Source organism: Pseudopodoces humilis, chromosome 17 (assembly GCF_049639895.1).
Source record: "Pseudopodoces humilis isolate 2021_Gansu_Grassland_sample_001 chromosome 17, ASM4963989v1, whole genome shotgun sequence".
In the NCBI taxonomy this organism is placed as follows: Eukaryota; Metazoa; Chordata; class Aves; order Passeriformes; family Paridae; genus Pseudopodoces; species Pseudopodoces humilis.
In genome coordinates, this window is record NC_142216.1 from 5,359,887 (window position 1) to 5,380,774 (window position 20,888).

General features: G+C 44.0%; 1 protein-coding gene across 1 annotated transcript in view; it reads right to left on the minus strand.

Annotated features, from left to right (window-relative positions):
* Positions 1-2,677: 2,677 nt before the first annotated feature.
* The window catches only part of GALNT10 (polypeptide N-acetylgalactosaminyltransferase 10), an 81,189-nt gene continuing 62,978 nt past the window's right edge, over positions 2,678-20,888 (minus strand). The window contains exons 8-12 of the mRNA XM_014253225.2: positions 14,418-14,525; positions 12,450-12,671; positions 11,081-11,197; positions 9,219-9,368; positions 2,678-8,509 (exon numbers count right to left, since the gene is read on the minus strand). Of these exons, the coding sequence (XP_014108700.2) occupies positions 8,342-8,509; positions 9,219-9,368; positions 11,081-11,197; positions 12,450-12,671; positions 14,418-14,525 (765 nt within the window). The 3' untranslated portion in view covers positions 2,678-8,341. The remainder of the gene's footprint in view (positions 8,510-9,218; positions 9,369-11,080; positions 11,198-12,449; positions 12,672-14,417; positions 14,526-20,888) is intronic.

A 20,888-nucleotide genomic window follows, 5' to 3' on the forward strand; every position in this document is an offset into this window, starting at 1 on the left:
CCACTCCAACCCCAAAATCTCCCCAAAAAATATAAAAGGGGAGAAAAAAAGGAGGCGGCAAGGGGGGGTGGCGGACAGCAAATAATGAAATTCCTTCTGATCTGTGAAGAAAAGATGTAACTTCTGGAAATGGTGTGACTTCTGTAATACCAGACAGCAAGTGCTGTTGTCAGAGGTTCCTGAGCAGCTATAAAAGGAAAAGGATTTCATCTTCCTGAAGAAAGGAGTTTCTGCTCAGAAAGAAGAAAGGTTCTATAGACTATGACTTCAAAGCCTGAAATCCTGCATGTGGAACAATGTGCGCGAGCACTGGCTGAACTGTGCTGAATCACACGAAATACCTTCCTAAGAAAGAGACTCCTTGAAGCCCTTGAAGGTCATCAGCTCAGGCTGCTCCACACAGCAAGCAGTTCTGCATGCTCTGCACAGGACAACTGAGAAAACTCAAAATCTATATTTTCCAAGCACTCTTTACAATACCAAACAAGCCTCAGAATAAATCCAGAGGGCAGAGACTTAATACTCATCATCAGCTCCGCCTCTTCTCTTGGCTTTTACTGCGGGTGCCCTCGGGCAATTAGTAATTTGTGTTTGTGCATGTGACCAGCAGACAACCACAGTGCACCCTCCTGGGTACACGCTCCCTGGAGCTGGCCGTTCTCACGGGAAGCTGGTGGAAACTAATGACTTTACCCACAGACCAAACAAGCAGTTAGCAAAGAGATTTTAAAGAGAGTAAAACACTACGGCTTATAAAAGCCCCAGGCCAAACTGATTGGAATCTGCCTGCCTGAAGTAATACCCTCCTGGCAAAGCCATACAGATATTCCCTTGTTTTGGGAAAAGGGAAAACACCAAGAGGCCGACAGAGATCTCAGAGCTGCTGATAACAAGCTTTCTGGCTTTTTCTTAACATTAGCAATAAAAATCAAATGGCTGGCTGAGGAAATATTACAGAAGGATTATCTTGACACTCAGGAAGCCAAAACCACAGACTGTAGGGACAGATGAAATAACAGCAAGCAAGGAGATAAAAGGGAACATAGCCCTAACAAGCAGAACTTCTTCCTGTCCGCTTGAGGAGGAGATTGTGTAGGTGCTCCCTGAGTATATTTTGGGAAGAAACGGGCACCTTAAGTGTCAGAACAGGTTGGTACTGACCATCAGATTGTATTTCATCTTGTGCTGCAACCTCTCATCCCTGCAGATAAAAAGGTTTTAAGGCCTTTTGCAATGCTCACTAGAAGGAAAAACCCAGGTTTTGTCACTGTTTGCTAACTCAATGCTAATTACCTCCTGCTCAGGCTAACAGGATGACACCTTTTTTCAGTCTTTCAAAATAAAAAAAAAAATGCATGGAGGTGTTTTTATAATTGGAGTTTATTTCAGCATATTTATCCTCATGGGAACCTCCAGATTTCACAGTCTGCTAGTCTGGAACAAGCTTGCTGCAAAATAAACTGCCTCATGGAGACATTCTTTATTAGGTATCTATCACTAACCTGATCCAATAATTCTTTGTGGGAGCTGCAATGAAGTGAGAAACAATGTTTCATAAACCCATCAGTACCCAGGCAGTTTTAGTGCCTCTGAAGCAGTAATAGCTTGGCCATCCCAGTCAGCCTCTAATCAAATTAGGGGAGCCTGTGCAGGCCTGTAAATCTCACCTGGAGCAGCACTACCCTCTGAAGACAAGTCGGTGGTGTAGCTGTCATCTGGAACTTACTATTTTAATGGAGCCATTCAGGGGGCTCAGGACAGAAATACTTCTCTCTCAACGGTCTGTGCTGCTTGAGACGTCCTGGGAAGAAGGTTTTTTTTAAACTTTTCATCAGCAGAAATCAGACCATTTCCTTTCGCAGTACCTTGGAGAGGCCAATGAAAACACTGCTCTGGCACCTTCCTCCAGACTCCCACTCTCCTCAGCACTTTTCTAGGGTGGCACATATTGAACCTGCTAAAATGCTTAAACTGTCACAGCTTTTGGCACATACTTACCCTGGGCAACGTTCCCGTGGCCAAGAATCACAGCACAGTTTTCCCTGGGGATCATGCCTTGCTGGTCGCCCCCCAGAAACACTCCTTTTCCCACACACAGATTTTCACACATGTCATTGTCTCCGTCCCATCCATTTTTCCCCCACTGTTTTTCACCCAATGGAGCAGAGTAAAAAGGAGTATTGAGAAGGCCACTGAAGAGATGAAGTGGTGACAGCAGGAAGCAGAGGGTCCTAGTGGGAACATGAGCAATGCTGATACACTTCTGTTGGCTTGGGCTGAGCCTGTGCTCCCCACCAGGAGATCAGAACACAAACAAGGCCGTGAGCTGTTAAAGCCCTCCCATGCAAACCAAGGGGTGGGGTGGATTTCCCAGCAGTCGCTTCCAAGGCAAACAGAGAAAGAAGAGTCACAGCCATCTTTTCTCTATTCCTCTGTGCTTCCCAGTGTGTTCTACCAAGGACAGTCCGTGGCTGCCGTCCCTCAGGGGTGTCCTACCTGGGCACAATTCATCCACTACAGCTGTGGTTCCTTCAGGACTGCACCACTGGACATGGAGTGACAGGAAACCTGTGCTGGGGAAACACCACACCAGGGCAGCTGAGCTTATTCTCACAAGGAGAACAGAAATCAATCACTGGAGCAAAGCAGGCGGGGACAGTCATGTCTGCACACACAGTTTTCAGAAAACACATTAAAAATTTATTTTAAATATATTATAAAAGGAAGTCCATTCAACTTTAAAAACACTAGGCATTCTATCAATGATTCCCAATTTATGAAAGCTACTACATTAAAGTGCTACAAGTCCTTTACCACCCCCAGATATTAGGCTGTTGGTCCTAATACGCACAAAATAAATACACACTGATTCAAGAGGCACCATCCAGTTTTACAGAGAAAATGCATGCAGTACAAGGTACAGACAAACTTAGACCTAATCACCGAGATCCTAGAGAATGCATTTCGAAACCAATTCCCTTCTCCACCCTAGAGGCTAAAGCTATTTGTTGCTGTTACCGTAAGGGCTAAGGTTTCAGGCTGTTAGCTTGAGCAGTTTTTATCTTATTTTGTGGTTGAAGTTCACATTTGTTTGCTCACTACCTGGGATTAAGATTTTTCTCCTTGAGTTGAACCAGTATATTTAAAACCACATAGATCCAGTGGCTTTATATAAAACTCCAAAATCACTCACAACTGCTGGAATCTTTGAAGCCTTTTGGATCACACAGAAGCATCAAGAAAGCTCAAATGCAGTCAGCTAAGGAGTGTACTTGGCTAGCAGAGTCAAAAACAGACACAGGCTTTTTATTAGGGTTTCCATGATCTGTCATTGCCTATTTCCATACAGACTCTCCAAGCTAAAGCATGACACTACAAAGTAGAAATCAGAGCAGGAGGTGAGCTTGTTTTGGTTAAACTTCAAATTTATAATGTGAATAAATCAATCTGACTTATTAATGAGGAATATGAAATGAATTGACAAGTCTGTGTTGAATGCTGATGGCAATTTCAGATCTCATTTCCCATTCTCCACCCACTGCATCTCTCTCCACTTGAATCAGGTGAGGATCTGCAGCTTGGTTTAAAATCTGGACTCAGCACTCATTAGGTCAGAAAACAAAGCACTTAAAGGTGAATCCTACACAAGCTGGGAAATTGCAGCACACAGACTTTCCTTGCTTAAGATCAACTCACAGGCCATGGCAGCCGAGGAGCAGGACTCAGTGCTCCTGACTCCCAAGGCAGCTCCCCTTTGCTGTGTATCTTGTGAAACCACGCAGTGAATGCAAGAACCCCAGCAGCTGTGCAAGTGGAATGCAAGGTACACGTGCATCACTTGGGCTGTTTCACACATGGCTTTATCAGGGCTCTTTTGACTGCAAGCGTGACAGGCTGACTGCCAGAGGCTGGCTGTTCTCCCCAATCAATTCAAGTCCCTGTCTGTATCCTGAAAGACAATTTAGAATAAAATCTTCTCCCTTTTCACCTGGCAGTTCTGTGATTGCCCAGTCTGACTTTTAGGAGATGTCTCCCCTGGGTGATGTGAGCCAGCAGAGCTGCTGTCACAGCCCTGCAGCAGCCCCAGAGCACTGTCTCCTGCAATGCTGGTGGTGCCTGTTTGACTCTCAGGTCACTGATATCAGTGCAGCAGGGAAAAGGAAAGTTTGCTGACTGGAACACTCCAGTAGTAAAGGAAAGCAAAGCCCTGTGCACAGACCGCTGTAAAACCAACCACAAGGAAAGCTAGTCTGAGAAATCGCTTTCTTGCTACTTCTGTATTAGAGTTTTAATACACTCTGTATTTCCTGCGTGAAAAAGTTTCCCAGTGATGGAAGGCATCGAATTCTTCTGAAAGACATTTCTGCTACAGATTTCATATGCTTTTGGGACTATTTTTGATTTGCATACTTAGAAAATAAAATGCAGGATCCCACATGCCAGTGAAATCATGAGCCTTTACCATGAGGTGGAACATCCAGCAGCTAACCAAGGCATCTTCCAGTGCAGCTGCAGCTGTTACAGCACACCCAGAGGAAGCTGCCAACCTTTCCAAGTCTTCCTATTAGGAGTGACAAACCTCCCCAGAGTCATTAACAATATCGATTTAACAGAGGGAACCCAAGAGCTTCTGAATTACTGTCGTTCACACAAATTTTGCACTGAAAATCAGACATTTAAAAAAAACCCCACACACAAACACTGCAGGAGTCAAGCTTTCTCTTATATCCTTATCCCCCAACCCCAATCCCTCTCTCTTGTCCAGCAAGGCACTAGGAAGTGGTTCAAGTTTAAGCATTTGCTGTACATTTACATTTAAAAAGGCACATCTTTATTTTAATGATGCTGTATTCCCCTTTCAGGAAGGCTCACACGTTCTTCTATTGTGGTTTGAAAAAGAAAATTAATTTCCTAGGTATAAGAAAAGACACCTTGCACACATGAGAGCCCCAAGCCTATTTACTGTCTGTAGGCCTTAGAGATTAGCACCAGTATAGATCAACAGCTTCAAGAGCAAATCAAAGTATTTTTATGCAACACAACACACACCCTGTTGTCTGGGATTCTGATACTTAAAAGCAGCAAAACTTATGCAGCCACAAAGAGAGGGGTGTTTCAATACTTTGGGGGGAAAAAATATGAAAACATGTATTTGGCATTAGATAATCACCAGTATTTAATCTCCAGTCTTGACTCGCATGCAGATGTGAAGATTTGTGATTATGTATTCATGCTTTAGTGATTTTGCTTACAAATAACCAAAAGTAATTGGAATAATTAACTAGATTGCCCAGCAAAGGCTCAGTTAAAGATGCAGATGATCAAATACAGCTTACATTTCTTAATCAGTGGATGGTTGGCTATATGAAGTCTATGCATTGGTCAACAAAGCTTCTAGGGTACTGCAAAGTATAACTGATGCAAATAATTAATAGCTCCAAGCCCAGTGAGCTAGTCAGAAGTGTACAGAATTTGTGAGGCTCTAACCACACTCAGATCCCAAACCTTCAGAAAAGAGATCAACCATGCTGAGATAGACCTGGTACAACCACTGACACTACATCTCCAGGTTCTGTGTACTGGTAGTGGCTTGTCAAACAGGAATTGCCTCAACTATTGCCTAATCTGTTGGTGCAAGCTGCTAAGAGCTGACCTTTCTCTCCAAATTAAGATCACCAAGTGGTAAAAGACCTGTTCATTGCTGCAGGTCTCTCTGAAGCAAGAATCCAGTTAGCCAAGCGAGGGCTCCCTTCACAAGGTGAGCCCAAGAACAAAGCAAGCCATGCAGTTTAGAAACAGAAGCTAATCCTCTCATTAGAAAACTAAGACACACAAAGCTGCAACCTGCAAGCAGAACAACCTACAGTCCATTTATAGAATATGCTGATTATGTCCCAGTTATAAAAAACTATCACTCTTCATGGACAAACAGCTTCTTGTTCCACAGGCATTAAAACATTCATAAAGACATCTAGTCAGGCCATCTAGTGGCTCCACAGTCAGCACTACTCGGCTAATGAGAGCATTAATAACTTAAGGAAAGCAGCAGTCAGACACAAAGCACTGGAAGGTGACTCTGTCTCCCACAGAAACACAACGGGATCCTCATGACAGACATATTGCAGAAACTGAGAACATAAGACGTCAACTCTGCTTGATACTAGTGTCACTTCCATCCAATACTGCTGCAGAACTGCCACAAGGGAAGTCTAGGGTTATTTTTCCTTTCTTCACCTCCAAATCTTAGACACGAACATTTGGGAAGGCTGGTCCCAGCTGCAATGCAGTGCCCATGTTTCCTGTTCTCCATGACTGCATGGACCAGCTAAGTTGGCAGAAAAGGTCAGACATGGCCTCAGCTGTGAGGATGAGAGAGGTGGAAACGATTCTGAGCCTCCTCCTCAATCCATCAGACTGGAGAGTTTGGGGGACAGACAGCTGTGTCCTTGTTTACTCCCAGCTGCCAGGCACAGCACTACATGGCCTCAAACACATCTGAAACATGGGACACAACCCTACAATTGGCAACAAAAGGGCTTCTTGCTTCTGGAGCTCTGCAGAGGGAGCCATCCTGCTCATTTGGGGAGGGAAGCACCTCCTTGCCTTCACATGAAAGACATCCCAGAGCAGAGCTTCCCTGCCCCTCAGAGGAGGGCAATGTACTAACCATGCTCATCAAGCATCCCACAAGGGTCCCATCCCCATCACCCCAGAGCTGGCTGCATGCTACCTACTCTTGCAACACCCGTGGGCAGCTAGACAATCCAAGGAGCTGGGCAATTCCTGACAAAGGAATATTGTTTACTAATTTACACAGCATCTGTTCACTGCATCACCATTCACAGCTTTTACCAGAAAATGCCACTGCTCCCTTCAGTACAAGATTAAGTCAGGAGAACTAGTAAATGTGCTTTTGCAACAACTTCATTTTAAATCAGATTTTTTTTAAATACTTGCTTCAGATAAACTTGAACCAATGGTCCTCTATTCATTCTTTAATGTCAGTACATTCCAGCTCCTGGGATTAGACAATCCTGGTTCATTGTGTGGCAGATCCCACAGCCAAACCTGAAGGGGTAACACCTTGCACTGCTCACTCACTGCACAAGGGATAGGATACCAGGAATGGGTCCATCAGTCCCACATCTCTGCTAAAGCAAACAGATTTCCAGTCACAGTAAACTGAACAGTGCTGTGGATGCTGGGAAATGAGAAGAGATTAATAGCACGTTTCCACAAGGCTAAAACGACCACTGACCACAGGACTTGAGAAACTAAAGACTGATGAACAAATGGATAAAGACCAATGGCTAATCTCAGCCCTGATTTAATTATCCTGAATTAATCTGCTCACACCAACTGTAAATTAATTTAGCCTTCAAACCCCTAAAGGAAGAATGGAAATTGTCTTCACGCAGTAGATTTAACTCTGAGAAATCCTGGAGATGTCTGTGCTAAAAAGGTTATAAGAAGCAAATTTGGAACCTGATATCCAAAGGCTTTTAGAATAAAGTCTTCAACTATAAGAACTGCGATTATTTAAAAACCCTCTACTAATCTTTCACCTTGAATATTCAACAGTGAGTGACAAACTGACTGCAAAGTGAATGGACCAGAAACCCAGATTCCTCATGGCTAATAACAACAGTTATATTCCCAACACTTGGCTGCACTTCCACTAGAGCTCATTCCTTCATCAGAGCTATGATTTGGAAAGTAATAATACTCAACCTATTTGAAATGTATTTGGTTCAGGGCAAAAAAATATTCATTTCATATTACAAAAATGGGTTTTTGGTGTTTTGTTTTTTGGTTTTTTTTTTTGGTTTTTTTTTTTGATTGGAGGCTTAAATCTTGTCTTCAATATTTTACTTAAATGGAGTTTGGAAGATAAAGCACCTATGTGGGAATGCTTCAGTGCGTGGTATAGCAGCTACAAAAAGTCCTGCAGGGTCCTGGATAACAAAATCATTTAACACCAGACCCCAGTGGGAAATAAAACAAAAAAGGAAAAAAAAACAAACCCAAAAAACAAAACAAAGCAAAAAAAACCCCACCAAAACAAGCCATTTGAAACACATTCAGACTCCTCTAAAAACAGAGTTTCTGTTCAGTCTTAGCACAGAAGTGGCTCTGGCAAAGCCTTTAAAATTCCACCATCCCCAGAAGAGAAGGATGCAGCATCTTCACAATAAAGACTGGCCTGCTAGTTAACCTTCTCCTGAGATTCTCCCTTTTACCTTCATTTAGTGTTTAAAAAAAAGTATTTAAAAATTTTTTTTGTAACCCTCCCCAGTAAAAACTATAATTGTAAAATATATATATATTTTCTCTCAGTCTTTTAAAGATCAAGGTTTCTGTTAAATTTTTCCAAGATGGTTGAGTTTGTGTGTTCAAATATCCACTGCTGTGTTGGAGATGAAGGATTGCAGCTATTCATAAAGATCTTTCGATCACTCTCACTGCAGTCCATACAGCTGCTGCTTACTGGGTGGTAGAGGGTCTTGTCCTGGAGGAGAGAAATTTGATGTGAGGTTGCTTAAGTGGACAAGAAAAGTTGTTTTAAAACCAACAGAAAGAAGTCTTAAAAACCAAGGTGAGCTATTATGCCACTTGGGTGTATCTGAAGTTGTTCCACACTTAACTGTTTGACAAGTATCTGGGTTCATTCCCACCCCTTCCAACAGAATGGAATGCAGCCCAATCCTCACGCCTGCACTGGGACTGTCTAAAGCTTCCCAGGGGCTCTCCAGGCTGGAATCTTGCTGCATCCCTCCTGGGCACCTGCCAGCAGATTGCTAGGTCTAGGACAGGGCACGTAGACAAGAATTTACTTACCTGTGGCCCACAATAGCATTGCTTAGTAGGAGAATGAATAAATCCTTATCTGCTTTTGGCAGGGCAGTCCAGTGCTCAGAACAAACCAACTCTCAGAACACCTCTTTGCAAACACAAGGGCATTGCATCACCTCAGTGGGGACACTGCACAGAGAGTGTCCTCTGCTCAGCAGCCCTGGGGTCCTCACCCTTCTAACCAGTGGCACAGGGGAGTCACCTCTTTTTAATCAATGCTACAAGGACAATAAGCTGTCTGCAGATTCTCTAATTACAGCTACATGAAGAGAAAGAATAAACACAAGTGGTGACATTTTCAGGAAACGTAAGCGCCTCAGGCAATTTGACACCTTAGATGAGAATACGCCCACACACAGACTCACTTTTCGGTATCTCCAGAGCTGGTTCCCCTTCATTCCATGACAGTCATAGAGGGTCACAGGGCTGCTGTGGGAAATGGCATCAAAACAAAACTTCTTGGTATGCTGAGGATCCCCTGGACGGATGTCCTCTCTCCAGCTGAAGGTGAATACCTGTCAGGACAAACAGGACCCTCACAATGGCTGGTACTGGGCATAATACTTTCACTGGCAGAATGTTGTTCCTTGTGCCCACAGAGTGGGGATGGCTTCAAGGAAAGGACACTATCTTCTAGAGAAAAAACTCCTCCCACCCCTGGGGACAGGGACTGCTGACCAGGGGACCCTGTACCAGCTGTCACACAGCATATGAAACAAGATTGTGCTGCTGCAGCCAGCCATGCTGGTCAGCCCAGGTACTAGAGCAGCCCTGGATGTCTCTGCAATGCAGACATACATCAAGGATTAAGCGAGCAGCTGACCAATTACAGCCCTTCCCAGCCAGCAGAAAAGCCAGAGAGCTCCAGCAGCTCGAGTTAATGCTGGCAGCGAACACCGGAGTCTGCACAGGCAGCCTGCAGTCACCTTGAGAAATTGTCCCACACTCCTGGGACAAGAGACCAGGAGCCACAGCTTCCCACCCCACTCACACAAGTACAGGAAGGGCAAACACTTGGGCGTTGCTTCCTGATGCTCCCTTCTGCTGACCCTGCAATGAACTCTCAGCACTCTCAGGTGAAATGAAGGAGGGATGAAAGAAGAGTTTTAACTCCAGTAACTGAGCACACCCTATGCCTGGCAATGCAGTGCCCTGAGGGAAGATTCTGAAAGGGCAGCAGTGGCCCATGAGGTTCTGCAGGGCTGCCAGCCAGCACAGCTCCCTTTCAGTCCCTATCCTTAGCTAGGCTTTTCTGGAGGAACAGCTCTCCTCAGAGATCTCTCACGGGGCAGTCAGAAAGGCAAGTAATGATCAGGGTGCTGCTATTTGAAGCATTGTGGCCAAAAACTTTTGCACAAAGAAACTACTTTGTTCTTGGCTGTCTTTTAAATCCCTCCTGAGAGAGAAATTACCACAATCATTTAGGCTCAACACTACTCAGAAGTTCAAACCGCATTCTCTTCCTAAACATAAGCCAAAACTAATTTTCAAGATCCTCCTGACACAACAGAGGCTTAGTTTTGGTCTGTGTCTGAGTAAATTGGTTTTGTTTCTATTTTTCACGCATCAAATTGATATGCAACAACCCTCTGTCTCCCTACTACTGAAGCCATTCCCTGAAGAGTTATGCATGGCTCTGTAATAGAGGCATTGTTTTCTTGATCCTTTCTCAGCTCAGCTGCTACAGTTTAGACAAACTAATATTTTCCTCCCTTCTGTTACAATAAAGCTGTCGTTTCTGGCACCTCATATGTTGAGAGGGTGAATCTATAACCTGACTGGTTTCATCTCTCCAGCATTGGTTGGGTGTTTATAATGCATTTGCCTCCTGTCAGGAGGATGATAGTGAACAGTTATTGAATGCTCCTGCAGGTTCATTAATATGCATGATGCTCCTCTATCACTTCTTTCAGCACAACCTTTGAAGTTAATATTCACTTTGTTACATATTACAGCTGCCATGTTACTGGTTTATTGTTTTGGCACACTGTTTTCTTGTCATTTCTTTTGTTCACTCTGAGAACTTCAAAGCAGAGGTAAAAGCTCTACAGACTGCCAGGCTCCAGACACCCCTGTGCCACAAGCACAAGCCACATCCTGTACGAAAGTACAATCATCATGTGAGCATTGGGGTGCACCTGACAGCTCTAAATGGCCTTCCCTCAACACTGGTCCTTGGAACTTCACCCTCCCCAGATTTAAGGCTAATGATTTATCAGACTGTTACCTGCACATTGTTCCATGCTGCCTCTCCTCTGTCCTTCACACAGTTTTCCAGCCTCAGTGGGGATCCCAGGGCTCCATGTTTAGTATCCACACACAGTCCAGTTCCCACATTGCGTATCTGAAATAGTTAATTAGTCACTGAATCTCCTACCAGGAAAGAAGGCTCAAATTATCTCAAATTGCAGTATTCGTATGAAGTTAGTTTTTAAGATTCCTCTCTTAGCTGTGAGTCTGAGCTGGCCAGTAACAGTTGGAAGAAAGCACAGAATTCAAAATGGGGCCCAGTTGTACCTCCAGCACACAGCAAAACTTAGCAGTGACAGGACTGCAGAGCACACTGTGGGCTGGGCTGTCTCTGGTGGTGCCATTTTCCACAGGTCTATACCTTATATATCCTCCCTTAAGTCTGTGCCAGTGTGAATATGCTATAGCAAATGCACAATGAATGTTGCTCTTCTGGATTCTTAAGTACTTTAGATTTGGGAGTTACTCTTGTGCTATAGTAAATTCTACATTAATCTTTTGTTCAATTGTTTAACTTAAGCTATAGATTAAATGCTGTTAGACTTTCAGGCTTAAACTGTTGGTTGAGTTAGAGCTAAGTTTAGTAAGGGGGTCCACTCTGAACCTTGTGACTCCATGGGAAGATCTCCCTTATTCTTTTTTATCCATGCCCTTTTCCATTCCCAGTCTTCACACAGGTAACTTTTGGTTGGTTTCAATTTTAGATTGATTGATTTTAGTTTGCTTTTTCTCTGTGTGCTTTAACCTTCTACAAAGTAGAAGTGTGAAGCTTACCAATAAACTTTGTCAGGCTTTCACTTTTATATTACACCTGCTTTTGTCAACACCTTTTCCAGTGATTCTTTAAGCAACCCAAAACACTCAGCCATGAGAGCTGTGTTTAACAACTCACAACCTCGCTTCTGGGGTGAGTCTATTCCCAGAACACAGCTGACTTTCAAAAATATGGATGGTTTTCTTGCCTTTCACATGGGAAAGCTAAGGACAAGAGTAGCTCAACACAGTTGTGGAACCCTTTGGAAATACAAGATTTCACTATTGCTCAGCTGCTGCCTCTCCCTAGTCCTCCCTCTGGCATATTCTGCTTTCTACTAAATACACAACATGCAGAACAAGCCAAGTCTCTATTCTCGTTGGAGCTGTGCACCAATAGAAGCAGCTGCCTGCCCAACTGCCTGCTTTGATCAGGCCACTGCAATGGTAGAGGAGTTTTAGGTTTTGAAACATCAAGCAGATCTTTAAACGCTCGCTCACACCTTACCCACAGCAACTGAGGCACACAGGCAACCTTAAAAAACCAAACCGCAGCCTGTCTGCCCATTGCAGATGTCAGAGCACAAACTTGCCTCTCCCCAGGCAGCTGCTGGAGGCTCCACTGGTGGGTAGAACTTTGGCAAGTCCCAGGCGACCTCGTTCATGAACCACTTGAAGCTTTTGCAGTTGAGGTTGTTGCGGAGCTCCTTCTGAGCGGCGACGTCGCCCGCGGAGAGGTGCCGGTACTCAGGTCTGCGCTGGTAAATGAACTCCGCATATTCATCCATCCACACCTCAGCCACTCGCTTCAGGTTCTGTGGGGGAGAACGAGAGGGGAAACCACCTGAGAGTGCTGTACAAACCACCATTAGCATTCAGAGCAGCTCGCATGTTTTTGCTCAGAAAGGATTTTCATTCACATCCACTCTTTCTCTCCAGCTTCAGGACAAAGATTATTTTTATTACTCTGTAGTTGCAAGGGACTTTTAGAAAGATATTTTCAGTTGAGGTCAAAACAGAATCCTGGCACTTGGCCATTATATCTAGTTCCTTGTGGCTAAGAAAAACAACATTAATCAAAAGTTGTTTTTTTTCCTTTTTTTCTGTAAGGAAACTAGTCAGAACATGATGCTGGTAAATACCACTGGACATTCAAAGGTCTCTGACAAAAAGCTGCTTTCTTAAATCCTTCTTATTGCATCTTTTATATCCATCTAGGAATGGGATTTGCAGTACTCCCTTCTGAAAAGCTCCAGTTCACAATACTCTTTCTTAGCACTATTTTTCCATTTCCTTGGGTAAAACTCTGAGATACCTCCGGAATACTGAGCTTTCAGGTGATGACCCTTCAGAACAGAAGCAAAGGGTTTTACCTCGTGGCAGCAGCACATTTCATGTATTACTATAAACCTTAATTCCCTGTGCACCTCCAAGACAGCAACAAACACCACCCACTCAACACAACCTGCTTGTCACAGTGCACTTGAGAGTGCTGGACCTGGGGCTGTTCTCTGGCAACATCAGGCACACTCTTGGTGCCCCTCAGTAATGTGCCACGTGCAGTTGGGACTCCTTGCATGAAGCTGCTCAGTCCAACAGTGAACACTTACTACCAGAGAAGTTAAGAAGAGTGAGCAGCATGCTGATCCTGCCCCAAATGCAGTGTGCACTCAACACGAGCAGGTGTTTACCTCAAGATGTCTGTTAAGAAGCCAAGAAACAGCCTTTCCTACCTCTCTGCCATCTCCTTCCAGCACTGTGGGAGTCCAGAAGAGCCAAATAGTGAATCAAAAGAAATACAGCTCCCTCCTGATGGCACAGACAGAAGAGTGCTGTTCTGACAGGTCATTGCTGGGCTGAGGAATAAATCCAAATCTATAACTGGGATGATGCCACTAACCTGGGAAGCATTGTAAGGCTGTGCAAGCCTTAAGATTTCAGAACAGCAGGGCACCTCTCTGAGGTTTTTAGTTTTGCAGCCTTTCTGCTCCTAGGATGTTTTTCTCCCACCAGAGGGCAATACAATCCCTCCTCAATTTAAAAATTAGCTAGAGAAACCCAGTGCAGGATAGACAAAATCTCTTTCTTCTTTGGGCTACACTAGATTAAGTAATAAGATGGCATGGAACATTCCATTGTGGAAAATTACAGCTTGCCCATTCAGTGGTCTGTGATGCTTGAAGTTGAGAGGTCTTTCAATCACCAAAACCAATCACCACGCTGAAGCCTGCTGCTCTTGGAAAGCACAGCTATAAAATGACTGAAGTATTATACAAATAAAGCCATATCTTGTTTTTATAGCCAGCGCCTGATCACAAAGTCCCTGCCCAGCACCCAGCAGTGGCTGATGTCTGGAGCATGGCAGCTGTTCACACACACATCTGCAGCTCTCACCCTTTGTGCTACACATCCAGCACTGCAAAACTGCTCAACTTGCACTGAACAAGTGCAAATTACAGACAAAAGCCCCTACATTTGTCTCCCATTGTGGGGTGAGAGTAGACAACAGCATGGCCACGTTGCAGTCAGACTGTTGTCGTGGGAATGTCACTGCCACTTACTCTTGCCAGGCTGACTCCTGTGGGAACCTTGTATGGAACATATTTCCTGTAGATATGACCAACTCTAGAGCAAGGGATGTCCTCCATGCGACCCCCACACATCCATACCTGTGGAACAGCGGAGAAACACGTTCAATCTTGGCTTAATGGAGGAAAATGAAAAAGACTTCCAAGGAATAAAAAAAACTTAACCCAGATTTTTACATTAAAGTACAGTCTTCCCAAATCCCCTCCCTGCCTTAGTCCCAAATCCTATAACAACCCGCTTAGAGCCATGCAGCAAGCTTTGATTTAGCACAAGTGTTCTCAAGCCTTCTGTACAGAAAAGAACAGGGAAAAAAATCCAAGCACTGAGAAAACAGCACACACCTTGCTTTAAACTGATATATGTTATTACAGCAACAGTAACCACAATAGTTAAACTGGGCTGCCATAAAAAGCCCTGGGTGTAGGTTGTGTAACGAGGCTGTAAAAGGGAGGCCATCTCCCTAGTACAGGTGGTCATGTGTTATGCAAAATGCTCCAGGGAATTCATGAGCCTGTTCCAGTGCCAGAAATCAGAAGAAACTGCTACTTTTTCCCGTGGTTATCACTGCTCTTTTATGGTTTCATTGCTGACATTCATTCACTGCTTTTGCAGCCTTACAATTAAGTGGAAATTTCTGCCTGGTGAACACATAAATAGCTTTAAAAAAGCCCTCAGGAAGTCACTAGAACACACTGCTAGTTGGAGATGACTACCTTGATGGTTGGTTAATGTCTAGAATGGGCTCAAAAGCTTCCTTCCCCATATGGGAGGATTTCATTTTGTGCCAGCACTCTGCAGCAACTTTTACTTTCTTTTACTCTTTATTTAAAACATGGATGTAGTAATTTTGTCCAAGTGAAACAAAAGGAGACATTTTCTAAACCAGTCAATCTACCTCATTAGGTTTAAGAAATATTTCTGTGCTTCACAGAAATATCCAATCAATACTTAAATACCCTTTAGAATGCCAAACAAACGACTTTCTGAATTTCTGAAGCAAGGCACTGCCTTTGCCCTTCTGTTTGTCCCTGGATCCCATGGGAGTGCCCCAAAGGCCATGGATTTTGGGCAGGCTGGTGCAGTGCTCTTGATCTCCCCATTCACTGGGGCTAATTTGAGCCACCACAGTTCACTGTACAATGAGCTTAGTCAACAGCTTCACACATAGCAGGCAATTCCATTAATATTCTACAGCGATGATATTAAATACTTAGCTCGGAAGAGAAATATTTGGCCAAGGCTGCTGCATAATTATTAGCTCTGACACTAAAGTCCTCTGGAGTTTCAGCTCTGTCTGCTGGCCCTAATAACTACAGTCATTTGCTGACTGCGTATAACTTAATGGAGGTTGGTTATTCTCAGAGAAATATTTTTCACAGGCAACTTTCTAAAGTTCAAAGTTCTTAATTACATTTTGTTATGGTGAGAGAGACAAGAAGAAAGTTGACAAACACTCCTATAGAATTTCATTCCTTTTGTCCCTTTTGTGTCCCGAGAGGCTGGTGCAGAAGAGATGAAAAAGCAACTAGCACTCAGCTTCTGTGAAGTTTCTTATGGAATTAGCAATACTTTTTATTCTGCAGTGACTGTGCTTTTGGCTGCAGAGGGCCAGAGCACTATTTTGCTGCTGGGAAATTAACAGGCTGAGAAAACAAGCATTTGGGCATGGTTTGTGTTTCTAGGAAGGCTGTGAGGGCTGCAACAGATCTGGGAACCATAAAAACCTGCAGGAGCAGCAGCAGAAGCCCTGAGCTCAGCTGCAGACACACACAACAACCTGCACTACTCTGCACTGCACCCTGCAGTGAGAAGCCCGAGAGGTTCACAGCAGCTGCAATTTAGTGTAACACAAGCCTGGCTGCAAACACCAGCCTGTTTTCCTTGCTGCCTACCCACAGGATGCTGCCCCATCTCTAAGGAAAGGCTTTCAGCCAGGCCACCACAATTACTCTTCTCTGGAGCATGATGTCCCTGTGTAAGCTGAGCAGCAGAGTCCTGCAGTCAGTCCAGCTGGAGAGGAGAGAGCTGTCCCTGTGCTGCAGAGCTGGAGAGGCAGCAGGAGTGGGAAGCTGGACAGAAGTGATGGGCCAGGAGATTGAAGCTGGTACAAGACTCCAGGCATAGAAGACAACATTACACAAACATATGCAGTGTGATCAGAGAAGCTGCTTAATTGAGCTGCTTAATAAGTAAAACCTAACATCAGTTTGACTTGCTCTTTACCTGATCATGCTTTAAAATATTTACTTGCAAACTATGCTGCAATGTAGGCAATGGAAAGCTTCCTAATCCCTACCAGCAGAGGTAGGGACCTTTCAAGGCACTCTGCCACTTCTGTGCCTTTTTAACGTTGCCTTATGCTGCCAGTGACAGTGTGGCACCCGCAGTACAAATCTAATTTTAAAGGCATGCTTTCCATTCATTCGTTGCTGCTTTGATTTATTTTATTAGTGAGCTGCTTTGTGTGGTGACAGAACTCATTACAACCTCCATAAAGACAATTACCAGTCCTTATCTATACAACTGGAAGAACGGGGAGAGGGAAAGAGCGTGATATGCATTGGTAAAACACAGCTAACAAAAGCATTAGAAAGCCAGAGCTAAAGGTCAGAGAATCTCATCCAGGGGTCTGTCAAAGAGTAAATGCAAGGGAAGCAAACCCAAAATAGCTGTGTGCTAGCTGAGGGAATGCTTCCACTCAGTTACTGATATTTGGTTGTTTTTAAACAAGAGTACAGTTCCCAGCACGACACACCAGAACGTACACTGCTAAAAATACCGTGCTGTCAGACAGCTGAAATGGTGCTGGGCTGTGGGGCAGCTCCTCATGCCTTCCCCACATCACTGACTGTCCCTTACTGTCTTCTCCTTCAGCCATGGGAGCCAGTTTCTTCTAGGTGTTTTACAGCTCGTGCCTCACTCCTCAGCTGACGTGACAGAAAACGTCAGAGCCTGAACTTGCAGCTGATTTCAAACAGCCATTTATGCCGTAAGAACAAGAATTAAAGCTGGTCAGGCAGACAGTGCTTCTTACAATAATCTAATCAGATCTCATCAAGAGAGAACAGGAAATTTCTCTTCTTCCTCGGGCACAATTTTGCCAATCTGCATTTTGGGCTTGGAATCCAGCAGCTGACAGATCTGCTAGAATGAAGAGAAAACCTGGCTACACTGAGGTCAACGGGCACACTGAGCAGATTTAGCTAAGGCCACAGTCTCACCCTAATAATAAAAAAATACACAAGGGAAATAAAATAACACTGGTGATATTGCTTCCATCTTCCCAGCAACCTGAAGAGCTGTAACTCCATATTCATAAAGCGACTCCAGAGCCTTTGATTCAGTCAGTATGCTGTGAAAGCAGCAGATAATATGCCACCTATTCTCTACATGGGAATGTTACGCTGATCCAATTCCCTTTCTGCAATTTCAGAAAACAATGTCAGGTAAGACAGCTGAACCTCTCCTCTCAAACACACAATACAATGCTGCAGTTGGTGTGTGAACACAAATTATCTGGGTATACAAGGTTTATGGTTTCCAAAGACTGCACCATGATGAGCCAATGCTTCCCAAGAGAGGGAAAAAACACAAAGGATAGCTAAGCCTTGAAAATAAAGCTGCTTCTGCAGGACACAACAGAAATGAAGACCATGGGATGGATCAACAGAGAGCAGCTGGCTGGTTGTGTAAGCACACACTGAAAGGTGGGAAGGAAAGGACACAGAGGGTAAGTCATGGGGGTTCTCTGCATAACAAAGTAGGTGAGAGGATGAAAGCAAGGCAAATAACTCAGGAAAACTGTAATCCTCTATACTGGAAGCATCAGCTGTTCCTGCTGCTGGGACTTGGTGCTCCCTGAGAGATTAAGGTAGTCCGTGAGGCACTGGGATCTGTGTGTGCACAGCACCTTCTCACACACCACACACCAGTACAGCCCCTCCTCACTGTCTGGAGCATTTGAGAGCGATGACAGCACTTTCTAATAATCACATTTCAGGGAGTGGAGGGGAGCACTTCCCTGCTGCTGCTTGGTGGGAGGCTGCTCAGCAACCTGAACCAAGAAGAGGGTGAACAGAGGCAAAAAATTCAAGTCAGTGGTCTGAAACTGATCTGTGCATCACCAGATAGGGAGAAAGAAGCTACCCTGTACTGCAGCTGAGAGCCTTAGAATTAAGCAGCATGTGCTGGCTAAAAAAAAAAAACAAACCAAAAAAAGCAGCAGAATGCCCAGCCTGTTCCAGTGTGGGCAAATGTGAGCTGCTGGAAAGTGGAGTGAGTATGTGCCTGGAATAAGCAGTGCAGGCTCACAATCAGCACTAACTTCGGCAACACAAGTAGAAATGCTGTCAGAAGGGATCCCTTGGCAGCTGCACCCGAACTACACACCTGCCAGAGCCCAGTGGCAAAATGGGAATCTGAAACATGCTGCTGGCATGGGACAAAGGAGAGGCAGGCATTAGACATGTGAACAGAAGCTGTGCAGCACTGGGATTTGCTGGAAAACACGTAACATGTTTTATGCTGTGGAAATCAGAAGCAGTCCATGCTGATAGTTTGGGAAAAGGATCTGGAAAAATGCAATGACCTACAATCACCAGGCTCTTTTCCTGTTGCTGAAGCAAGAACTGAAGACCACAAGTACTGACCAGTTCTTTTGTCTCCCTTCTAATTGTTCTTTTTAGGGCAACTATCAATTTGGCTTGTTTGCACTGAGCCTTTGCATTTTATGAAGGCTTTACAATCTCCAAATTACAAGGCAAATGTTTCTAAAACTGAAATGATTTATCACCTAGAGAGGGACATTCTGGAGTCTCATTCTTTGCTCTTCAAGTACAGCATGCAATTCAAGGACTGAAAACCACACCACTCGGATCTGAGATACAAAGTACATCTATATTTATGCCTACACAAGTCAGAGACGTCCCTTTTTACTCTTCTGTTTCCCCATAACCAGAAAAAAATCAGAGACTATGTATTTATGGAAGAGAGGCGTGAAGCAGTTTAGTGGAGATTTATGTAAGCCAAACAGAATAGAAGCCACAAAAATACTGGAAAAGAGGCAACACCATCTCAAATAAAACTGATGCAGATAAGTGCTGTACAAAGTAGCACTTGATGAAGGGAACAGTTTAAATGCTTCACACATACTGCTCCAAATTAAATGCATTTATGTCCAAAAAAATGAAGCAGTTATGTAGGCAGCTATTACATTGTGTTTAGAAGAGGAAAGGTCCATTATAACTTTGGGTAAAGAACTGGGTTTTGCTCACGCAATCAGGAAGATAAAAAAGATCAAGAAAACTGTAAGAGAGGAGAGGTAAGGAGATGACTCCAAAAGAGTGACTCCAAAGAACCCCACCTCAATGAAGCCTGCTGAACACAGGAGCTGCGAGGCAGCAGAAAAAGGTGACAAACGCCCCACAGAGAATGCTGTGAGTGCTTGTTTACCCTTTTTCCAAATTACAAGAACACACTTCAAGGTCAGCACCTGATGATTTACCTGTAACTACCACTGGAGATTGTGATGTGTCTGTTGTGTCTGGGTGACCTGACCAGGATCACCCTGAGCTGCAGCAGTGCTGGCTGTGAGATGCTGAGCTCTGGATACACACAGGTCAAGAGAAGGAAGGAGTGCCTGTTATCTGCTTGAATACGGAATGGATACATCAACTCCTTCATTTCTAAACTAGAAATTTCTGTTTTAAGGGATTGCTAAGGCCCAGAAAATGACAAACCAGAAGTTAAGGTTAGAAAGTTCACCTCAATTTTTTTTGTCCCTCCTACATACAATATTTCCTAATGATGTTTGATGCATATGTTTCATACAAAGTGAAAGGCTTCACTTGGAAAGAGTTTGATCCACCCTCTGGCTAAATGTTTTCTGAGGTGCTAAACATTGATGCTTTCTCTGTTGGCTTGCTTGAAAATTTCTGCTCAGAAGGAAGCAGAGCCAGCTGATAACAGAAATAGGTATGATTTCCAAAAACAAGGGCAAGAGGCTCCTAAATAAACTTGTTTATTTCCAGTCTCTTGACAACAGAGCCCTGTATTTTAAAATAAAGACAAAACCAGCAAGGCACAGTCCATAAATGGCAAAAAAAGAATATGCTGAAGGAAAAAAAAATTCCAAAGCACAAAGTAACCCCCCAAGAAGCCCTGTACTCCTGGTGAGGCTCGAGGAGGCCACATCCAATGCAATGGATCAGAGGCCAGCAGTACAGAAGAGTACTTGCACCCACAGCCACCAGGGACAGCAACAGATTCTTTGATAAAACTGGTCTGTAAATCTGGCATGCTTAGAATCTGAATTCCCATGAGATAAATAATGTGAAAACAGGTACCCCATGCCTAAAGCCAGAGCTTTAAATTATTTGACACTGCACCTTTAACTACAAAATCTCAGTCTGCTTCTAAAGGTAAAAACGTAGCTCTAAGCTCAC